This window comes from Sinocyclocheilus rhinocerous, unplaced genomic scaffold (genome assembly GCF_001515625.1).
Source record: "Sinocyclocheilus rhinocerous isolate Xijiao unplaced genomic scaffold, SAMN03320098_v1.1 scaffold1488, whole genome shotgun sequence".
In the NCBI taxonomy this organism is placed as follows: Eukaryota; Metazoa; Chordata; class Actinopteri; order Cypriniformes; family Cyprinidae; genus Sinocyclocheilus; species Sinocyclocheilus rhinocerous.
The window spans coordinates 1,162,256-1,172,777 of record NW_015633542.1 but is presented as its reverse complement, the minus strand read 5'-3'; the positions used below and the strand labels follow the sequence as shown (position 1 = coordinate 1,172,777).

At 35.3% G+C, this 10,522-nt stretch overlaps 1 protein-coding gene across 4 annotated transcripts in view; it reads left to right on the top strand.

Annotated features, from left to right (window-relative positions):
* pltp (phospholipid transfer protein) overlaps positions 1 to 9,698 on the top strand; it is an 11,671-nt gene extending 1,973 nt beyond the window's left edge. The window contains exons 2-17 of one of the 4 annotated variants that reach the window (XM_016557954.1): positions 749 to 817; positions 3,083 to 3,206; positions 3,309 to 3,408; positions 4,392 to 4,517; positions 5,012 to 5,167; positions 5,328 to 5,391; positions 5,520 to 5,583; positions 5,669 to 5,760; positions 6,752 to 6,928; positions 7,006 to 7,065; positions 7,392 to 7,556; positions 7,634 to 7,701; positions 7,779 to 7,821; positions 7,906 to 7,969; positions 8,509 to 8,585; positions 8,677 to 9,698. In XM_016557954.1, coding sequence (XP_016413440.1) covers positions 3,098 to 3,206; positions 3,309 to 3,408; positions 4,392 to 4,517; positions 5,012 to 5,167; positions 5,328 to 5,391; positions 5,520 to 5,583; positions 5,669 to 5,760; positions 6,752 to 6,928; positions 7,006 to 7,065; positions 7,392 to 7,556; positions 7,634 to 7,701; positions 7,779 to 7,821; positions 7,906 to 7,969; positions 8,509 to 8,585; positions 8,677 to 8,772 — 1,461 coding nt within the window. In that variant the 5' untranslated portion in view covers positions 749 to 817; positions 3,083 to 3,097 and the 3' untranslated portion in view covers positions 8,773 to 9,698. Of the gene's footprint in view, positions 1 to 748; positions 818 to 2,230; positions 2,372 to 3,082; positions 3,207 to 3,308; positions 3,409 to 3,481; positions 3,606 to 3,707; positions 3,808 to 4,391; positions 4,518 to 5,011; positions 5,168 to 5,327; positions 5,392 to 5,519; positions 5,584 to 5,668; positions 5,761 to 6,751; positions 6,929 to 7,005; positions 7,066 to 7,391; positions 7,557 to 7,633; positions 7,702 to 7,778; positions 7,822 to 7,905; positions 7,970 to 8,508; positions 8,586 to 8,676 lie in introns of those variants that run through there. The other 3 variants (XM_016557951.1, XM_016557952.1, XM_016557955.1) reach the window with 3 other exon arrangements.
* The last annotated feature ends 824 nt before the right edge of the window (positions 9,699 to 10,522 follow it).

The following is a 10,522-nucleotide window of genomic DNA, read 5'->3' as shown; positions in this document are numbered from 1 at the left end:
CTACTCTACACTGCTCAAAACTCGTGTTTTAATCATCAGTGACAAACTCTTTAAATAATGAAAATGTACTTACAGTCTGTGAGTCAGAACAGCCGGCATTGTAGTCTACTCTACCAGGATCAGGAAACAGTCCTCCATAACATGTGCTGCACACATCTGGATATTTGGGTTGAAGTGTTCTGGAACAGTGTTGTAAATACAACTTAACCACTGATTTCTAGTCGTGTCCTCTTTTGGAAGGCCAAACAAAGTAGTTTCGCTTTCACAACGAAACACACAGCGCCTTCACGACATGGCGGTGGTGGCAACAACAATACTACAGCGAGAATATAAGTTACGCCTTCTTTCTTTGCGTGAACGTTTGGGCGGCGTTATGCAAATCTTCTCACATCGTGACGTAGACATGTGGGGTGTGTTAGAACGAGCCGTTTTAGGTAGGCGTGACTGACTCTTAACTTTTATAAAGAATATTTCTTTGGATTTGAGACTTTAGTCTTTGCAACTTTACAGATCTTCTTTATGCACCAAGAGCTTGTAACACTCCAAAGAGAAAGGAAAAATTGAAATCGCATCATATGACCCCTTTAAAAGGACATTTACATAACCAGGCAGTTTCTGTGTTGTCCCAATGTCAACAAAACATATTTTGAATGTAAATTTGGTGTTGATTTTGCTTGTGTAACATTGTTTTAGTTCTTATGTTTGGGGTATTGACCTAAAGAAGCAACCTTGTGTTTGTGAACTGTAGTAACCCCAGTGCCTTCTCAAAGCAAACACCACTTTATGGCTGAAAACACTTGTGAGGAACATTCCAAATGTAAGCGATTTCCACTAACATGCACTGATTCTCATGTTATGGCTATTTCTTGTTCCCCAAAAAACTTGATTCATTGCAAAAACACTTCTGTTTCACAAAGAACATGTTCGTCTTTCCTGAAATGTAAAGACATATAGCTTTCATTCAGCATCATTTCGTGTCAAAGGTCACCTATTATTGCATACGGACAATGCGTTTGCTGAAAGACATTGTCTCAGAGGAGTAATTACCTCTTGACGCTTAAAAAAAAAGCTCCCAAGCCCACAGGGTTTAATACAAAATAAATGAAGCATTTGTGAAATCTTTCCGCCTGCCTGAGACCGTCTTCTCTGAAGCGAGGTAAATCAGCCGGACCCTGGGGTCAATGACCTTATAAAGCCCATTTGCGGGATGGTTTGTTTTGATCCCGTTTGTTCCTGTTGGTTATATCTGGGGGATTAAAGACAGCTGCCTCCAGCATCACACACACACACACACACACACACTCGCACACACACACACACACACGACCTCCAAGAGAGTGTCCTCATTTAAGCTGTTGGCCACTGAGTCTCTGCAGTATTATACTGAGTAGTAATTAAATGTTCAGATGTTCTTGTATTTAATATAATTGAATTCATCTGAATAGTTATTATATTAAATAGTAAACAGAATATAATTAATATACATTGATAATACATTAATTATTATTAATAATTATACAGTATTATAATATATTTATTTAAAATTAAAATTTAATTAATTTAAAATTAATTAATTAATTTAATTTATTTATCATTTAACTGATTTAAATATATTTTATATTTTAAATAGATGTAAAATTATAATTTATTTATTTGTTTATTTTAAATTATTTAAAATTAGTGCAAAATTATAATTTATTAATTTAAATTATTTATTTAAAATTAAATGTATTCATGATAAATTATTTAAATTTAATGTATTTATTATTTACTAATTATTATTTAAAAGCGCATTTACATAAACAATTAAAGTGCTGCATCCCAGTGTAAGCAAAACTATTTTATAGTTTTAACAATTATTTTTTTTTTTTACAGTACTGGATATTGCTTGCTAAGTTACACTTTTACTGTTCATCATACTTAGGTTTAGTGATTTAAACAAAACTAAAAATATAACTCATCCCAAACCATTTGAACAGTATATGAACGAAAAACACCAGAACAGCAATGCAACAGCCCAGAACACTTTGCCTAAAAACTCTCAACAGCAACACCCTAGAAACCACATTATAATGTTCTCATTGGGGATGCTGTAAGGATAGAGTCTCTCTCTCTCTGTCTCTCTCTCTCTCTGTCTCTCTCTCTCTATGTGTCTCTCTCTCCCTCTCCCTCTCTCTGTCTCTCGCTCTCTCTGTCTCTCTGTCTCTCTGTCCGTCTCTCTCTCATTCAGACGAGGCACGCAGTCTCTCCTCCTCTGCACTATAAACACACACACACGCAGACACAGACCCTTCACACACACTGCTACAGAGACGAGAGACGACACACTTGGACTTCTTTCACTGGATATTTTCTTCTATACGGTTGAAAGGCAAGATCATTCTCTTATTTGCTTGCTGTCTCTATATATTCAGCTGCCGCTCTGGAGAAGCTCTTTGGTGCAGGAGAGAAAAGCTGCACCATCAATGGGCAGATAGAGTAACTCTGATCTGATCTTTAAAACTAATGCACGAGGAAGGGTTTTTGGTGCGCTAGTATTCGATTTGAATTGACTTACATTATTTTTTTATTTAATATTTTTTAAAAATATATTATTTCAATTTAAGTTCAATTTATTTTGTATTATTTGTACTTCATTTTAATACATTTTAATTACTCTTCTTTCCATTTTAGTCCATTATATAAACTTATGATGTCAAATTATTTTAAACTTGACTTCTATTTCTTCTTATTCACTTTCATGAAAAAGACATGGAAATTGGGAATATAAATAAAGTTTTTTCATTATTATTTTCATTATTTTTTAACCTTTTTGATCCTGGACTGAAAAAAAATGATGTAGAATTTACTTTGAAATAAATTTCACTCAGAAATTAATAGTACATTTCACAAATTATTTCTACAAAAACATTACTACAGTAGAAAAACTAAAATAGTATTTTCTTGTAAAACATACTTTAGTAATCTTTGTTTTAGTCACGACTTTGAAAAATAATTTGACAGTTTGGTTGACCTTAGCCTTATCTCAAAATGTCTCTTGCATACTTAAATTAAATTAAACACCTAAATTGTTGATTTTCAGGTCTGTTGAGGAATCATGGGACTGCTGAAAGTCTCTGTCATCTTTCTTCTTTCATTAATCACAATGACTTTAGCAGAACCGCCTGGATGCAAGATCCGCATCACCAACAGAGGACTGGAGATGCGTAAGATATCTGACAATAAGCCCAACATTCAGACTTAAAATGCAACTATCATTTAGGAGTCTTTAAAAGTCTCAGACTGGCCTCTGCTTGACGTCTTTACAGTGAAGGCCGAGACAAAGAAGTTCGTGGAAGAAGAGTTGAGTAACATCACCATGCCAGAGATGCGTGGTAAAGAGGGCCGCTTCCAGTACACCATCAAAGAGTATGTTTGACCTTTATCTGATTTCCACCGTCATGTATAGTCATGTTGCACACAGCGCCCTCATGTGGTCATTGTCTGCTGAGGAATCATGGGACTGCTGAAAGTCTCTGTCATCTTTCTTCTTTCATTAATCACAATGACTTTAGCAGAACCGCCTGGATGCAAGATCCGCATCACCAACAGAGGACTGGAGATGCGTAAGATATCTGACAATAAGCCCAACATTCAGACTTAAAATGCAACTATCATTTAGGAGTCTTTAAAAGTCTCAGACTGGCCTCTGCTTGACGTCTTTACAGTGAAGGCCGAGACAAAGAAGTTCGTGGAAGAAGAGTTGAGTAACATCACCATGCCAGAGATGCGTGGTAAAGAGGGCCGCTTCCAGTACACCATCAAAGAGTATGTTTGACCTTCCTTTATCTACTGGATTTCCACTGTCATATATAGTCATGTTGCACACAGCGCCCTCATGTGGTCATTCACACGCACAGTAAGCGTCAGGGTTGAGCACCATTCAGAAACTAATAAAGGGGTGATGGTGCCCTTTAGGTGTCAGTGGCATTAAAAAGGCCTACTAAGTATGGACTAGAATGACAACTACAAGGGCTGAACGAACCTAATGAGTCACTTCATAAAACCTCCCGCCTATGGAAGCCAGTTTCCGCCACTGAATAAAAAAATAAAAAAAGGTTATTGCGACTTTTTATCTCACAATCAGTCAGAATTGCGTGATATAAACTCACAATTGCGAGTTAGAAATTCAGAATTGCGAGATATAGAATTCTGACTTTTTTTTCTGCGCAATTGCGAGTTTATATCTCGCAATTCTGACTTTATTTTTCAGAATTGCGAGTTTATATCACACAATTCTGAGAAGAAAAAAAATCAGAATTGTGAGATAAAGTCGCAATTTTTATTTTTTTTGTTGGCGGAAACGGGCTTCCATACCCGCCGGCTCTAATTCTGCACTGATGTTTGTTTAGTGTGAAGATCACGGAGCTGAACCTGACGTCTGACCTGCGCTTCCAGCCTGATGTGGGGCTGCTGTTCGAGGTGCAGAACTCCTCCATCACCCTCAACTTCCAGAGACGCATCCTGTACTGGCTCTTGTGAGTCTGAAGAACACATCTGCAGAAAGCAAGCAAAAGACGTTTATGATTTGAGGTCACAAGCAACTGAAAGAAAGGAGTCTTTTATTCAGCAAGGACGCATTAAATTGGTCAAAAGTGACATTGTAAATGTTACAAAAGATTTCAGTTTCAAATAAGTACTGTTCTTATTAATTTTCTATTAATCAAATAATCCTTAATATAAACAAATATCATAGTTTCCACAAAAATGCATCAACACAATGGTTTTCAACTGATAATAATCAGTTGAGCAGCAAATCAGCATATTAGATTGATTTCTGAAGATCATGTGACACTGAAGACTGGGGTAATGATGCTGAAAATTCAGCTTTGATCACAGAAATAAATTACATGTTAACATGTATTGCAACAGACAACAGTTACTTTAAACTGTGATAATATTTCACAATGTTTACTGTATTTCTCATCAAATAAATGCATCCTTGATGAGGTGCCCCCTTTCTCTCCATCAGTTATGATGAAGGAGCCATCAACGCCTCCGCTGAAGGTGTCAACATCTTCACAGTCCTCCATCTCATCAAAGACAAGGACGGACGTCTCAAGATCTCCAACGTCACCTGTGATGCATTCATCACCAAGATGAGGGCCAGATTTAGCGGGACCCTCGGGTACACCACTCTATATTCAATGTTGAGCATGTTTATTGCACATGACATGATTTGATTAACTGTACAGCTTCTTTATGAATGAAATACATTGTTTGCTCAGCATTTTGCATGTCTGTCTGTTACATAGCATATTCTTATGAGTCTCTAAATATTCCCACAGGAGGGTTTATGATTTTATCGGAACGTTCCTGACTACAGGAATGCGCTTCGTCTTAAATAAACAGGTTTGTTTGCTTGTTTTCTAGTCAGGATTAGCTGATGCTTGTACTGGTGCTCACATACATAAAGATATTGTAACTTTAATGACATTGTAACAGATTTTAATCAACTTTTGCATATATGTCTCTATCAGATTTGTCCTGCCTTGAACCATGCTGCACTAGTTCTGATTAACCAGCTACTGGAAACAATCCCAGGTTAGAGAACAATGCTGATATTTGTAAAACTGTTGTGATATACTGATCTGGCAGACTCGTGTGTTTACGGGAATGTGTTTTTCAGTGCGCACGGAGGTGGACAGTTACGTGGGCATCGATTACTCACTGCTAAATGACCCCGTGGTGACAGAAACTAGCCTTGATATGGATTTTAGGGTGAGTGATAGATGACTAGTTACTGAACTTTATATGCAAGTTTTTTGGGTCAGCAAAGACATGTTATTCATATAAAAAAATGTATCACAATTTCCACAAAAATATGAAGCAGCACAACTGTTTTTATAGTGATAATAATCAGAAATGTTTCTTGAGCAGCAAATCAGCATATCATGTGACACTGAAGACTGGAGTAAAGATGCTGAAAATTCAGCTTTGATCACAGGAATAAATTACATTTTACAATATATTAAAATAGAAAACTTATTTTAAATTAGAATAAATATTTAACAGTACTAGTGTTTTTACTGTATTTATAGGCAGCCTTGGTGAGAATAAGAGACTTCTTTCAAAAACATTACAAAAATCTTAAACCGATCTCAAACTTTTGAATGGTATAGTGTATTATTTGCCATTTTTAAATATATTATATATCAGCACCATATTGGTCATTGAAAAAAAAAAACCATGGTGTTACCATAGTACATGTGCAAAAAACTGCATAGGATTATAATGATAATGTTCAAAATACATTAATACTCACCATTCAGCACACACACACACACACACACACACACACACGACACACACACATATATATATTAAAATCTACAAAAAAATGGCCAAAATATATTACTAATATAGTAATAGTAAAACTTTAAAAAGTTTTCATATAAATCTATGAATTAAATAATTTAAATCTTAACTTGTCCAAAACAAAAAAATAAATTTTGTGCTCACCCAAAAATGTATTTTAAGACCGGAAATGTATTTTCTTGCCCCTTGAAGTACATTTTCTAATATAGGCTATATTTTAGAATTTTAAGGTTTAAATGAAATACAATTTTTTATTGCTGCAACATAACAAAGAGTGAAAAATTTAAGGGGGTCTGAATACTGAATACTGAGTACCCACTGTATATATGTTTTTTTATGAGTCAGTGTGATTTATTTATTTTTTTGTATTTCTCTCGCTCTCTCGTCTACACAGGGCATGTTTTACGACCTGAAGAATGAGAACGAGACACTCGTGAACTACGCTGTCAATCCGGTAGTGAGAGAGTATGATCGTATGATCTATCTCTCTCTCTCCGAGTACTTCTTTGACAGCGGCCTCTTCTCTTACTTCAAAGGTGGACTGTTCCAAATGCAGATAGCAAATGAACGAGTAAGATGCCGTCTAATACATTTCAAGAGCATGATACAAAAATAAGACAAAAACAACTATTGCTCGACTCATTTCAGATGCCCAAGGACTTAGAGATGCTTCTCAGGACCACCTACTTGGGGACAATCATGATGCTGGTGAGCAAAACTAAGATGTATATACACTGAGCCTAAGGCACACCTGTGCAATAAACATGCTGTCTAATCAGCATCTTGATATGCCACACCTGTGAGGTGGATGGATTATCTCGGCAAAGGAGAAGTGCTCACTAACACAGATTTAGACAGATTTGTGAACAATATTTGAGAGAAATAGGCCTTTTGTGTACATAGAAAAAGTCTTAGATCTTTGAGTTCAGCTCATGAAAAATGGGGGCAAAAACAAAAGTGTTGCGTTTATAATTTTGTTCAGTGTATGTACAGCAGTCGCATAGCAACCCCGGCAACCATCTATTCTCTATCAGAACCCGGCTCTCATGGAGCATCCTCTGTCGCTGGAGTTAGAGGTCACATCTCCTCCTCGCTCCACTATCAAGACCTCTGGTGCCAGTGTGGCCGTCAACTGTAACGTCAAAGTGTTGGTTCTTCCTCCAGGAAAACCAGCAGTCCAGCTCAGCAGCATGACCATGGTGAGAATTATACACAATATATATCGTTTCAGAATGAAAGAATGCTAGAAATGCACCAAATTTCACCTTGTTTGTAGGAAGGCAAGTTCAACGCAAAAGTATCGATGAAGGGCAAGCGCTTGGCCATCCATTTAGATCTGAGAAGGTGAATATGACGTGCAAACACTGAACTCTTTTTGACATTTGACTAACATTGATTTTGAACTGAGAATCTGTTTTCAGGTTCAAAATTTTCTCCAATCAATCTGCTCTCGAGTCTTTGGCTGTAAGTTTGCGTTTCCACACAAATATATTCGATGCAAGACTGATCAAGAGCAGATAGTCAATGTAATGAATATTTTTCCTTCAGCTTATTCCACTGCAAGGTCCGCTGAAAACGATGCTGCAGATATCAGTGGTGCCTCTCATTAACAGTAAGTGAAACAATATATTATATATTAAATGACATGTATACCACTGTTCAGATATTTGGGGCTGGTATTTAATGTTTTTGAAAGAAGTCTCTCATGCTCACCATGGCTGCATTTTCTTATTAAAAGTAAAAAAAACAGTAAAATTATGAAATATAATTACAATTTTTCTATGTGAATATATTATAAGATGTAATTTATTCCTGTGATCAAAGTTTAATTTTCAGCATCATTACTCCAGTCTTCAGTGTCACATGATCCTTCAGAAATCATTCTAATATGCTGATTTTTTAAAATGCTGCTGCTTCATAATTTTAATTAAATTATTTTCAGAACAGCATTTGTTTGAAATAAAAAAATCTTTATACATTATTAATGTTTTTAATGTCACTTTTAATACTTTTTTTTGAATAAACATCAATTTCTTTCAAAAAAAAAAAAAAAAATTCCATTATTAATTTTTGAGAAAACATATTCACCTAAAATATGTGAATTAGAAATTGTAATGCATCTAAATGCTTGGTCATGTGTTTTCATATAAGATTACATTAAGCGAGGTGTGCAGATCCCTCTACCGGACGGGATAGACTTCATCGAAGAGGTGGTCGAGTATCACAATGTAAGCGGCTGGTGAAACCTTTAACATCATAAGTTTAAGATACAGACATTTCGATATGTTCAGCTGTGATTCTCCATCTTTGATTTCACAGGGCTACATCATCGTGGGGGCAAACCTACACTTCAGAACAGGTCTGAGAGAAATAATCGAGAGGAAGCTGTCGGGTGAAACAGACAACTCAATTTAAGACCAGAGAAGAGCCGCGCTAACATTACTGCATGTGTAAAGCCATGCACAGATACTAAAATAAGGAGCAATAAATGGAGAACTAACCTTCCAGCAGAAGCATGATGTTTGTTAACTGTACAGAACATTTGATCCTCAAGACCTGCTATCGTTACGGTCAACATCAACTCTAAATTTGCCCTATTTAGTCTGTGAATACGCATTCCTGGTGTAATTGTGTGCAATCTGCACTTTACTCTGAAGAAAAAAAAAGTGTATTTATAATCTTTGAATTTCATCTGACATGCTATTTTTTCCCTATTTATAATGAGTGCAAATGACCAAACTTGTTGGCAAAGGCTGTTTTCACTATTGCTTAGGTATTTCACCTTTAGCACAAATAGCATGTTACTTCTATTTACACTTTGTGCAAACAGCATCTATCACTATTTGCTCTCAGTGTAAATACAGTCTAACTTTTTACACAGTGTAAATAGCTGTTGCATAACGATTACACCAGTATAAGCAAATAAGTATATATTTACAAAAAGCAGCGTTACCGTTTGGATACGTAGAGATGCTCTTGAGGAGAGCAGATCACAAACCAATACAGAGTTACATTCAGACATGACTCTGTTCTACTGTTAAACACCCACCCAATTAATCAGTGCATTAATATGAAGAACCAAACTACTTTATTCACATTTCAGAAGCAAAATGGGTTGCAAATGCAGGTTCATGTTGACTTTACACAAGTGACTGAACCCCAAAAACACATGTACAACTCTTAGATGTATAAAACAAAATGTATTTGTACTTTTAGTTGAATTTTATAATTTTTTGTACAAGTTTTATCGTATATTGATCGTTTAATGTGATTGGTTTGCCATCCTCATATGTGAATGAAATAGCTGTACCTCTTTATTAAAATTACTTGTTAAAAATCAGGAAGTGTTACTGTTTTTTTTATCTTAAAAGTTTAGTTCACACTGTAAAAAATGACCGTGAATTAAACGGTAAAAGACTGTAAAAATGCTACAGTACTATATACGGTGAAAAACTGTATTGGACATTACATGTAATTTTACGGTAGTATACCGTTTTTGGAAGTGAAAAATATAATTATTTTTCATATAATTTACAGTGAATAAACGTAAATCGACATTCCCAGAATTCCCTGCGTTACATTTCAAATTTGATGTTTTTTTTATTGAAATAACTATGTTTCTTAGCTTTTTCTTATCAGTTTTGTATATTAGGGTTGTGTGTTACACCTAATGTTGTTAAATGAATGTTTATTGCATTATTTCAGTTTCATGTGTGTTACCATGATGGTGTTTAGTGTCTGTGTGAACAACACTGTGCATCTTCTATATATGTTATTATTTAAAAGCTGCTTGTGATAGGCTTTGGTTCATCATGTGACTTTCTCATCACCACCTGCATTTGGTGCTTATCAGTGTATTACAAGGTACAAAACAGATTTCAGTACTTCAATAGGTTGGTATATTAACATTATGTTAGTTAATGAAATTACGGTATTTAACTGTAAATTTAAGTTAAAACCGTAAAACCTAAAATGTTGCTACCGTATTTTTTACTGTAAAATTCCGGCAACCACAGCTGCCGGTTTTTTACCATAAATTTTACGGATTTTTTTTTTTTTTACAATGCATCATTGAAATGATTGAGTGGGTTTAAATGCACCATTTTCTAAAATAAGATCACAAAGAAAAACTTAAAATCGTAGAATATTTCTTTAATTAAAAAAA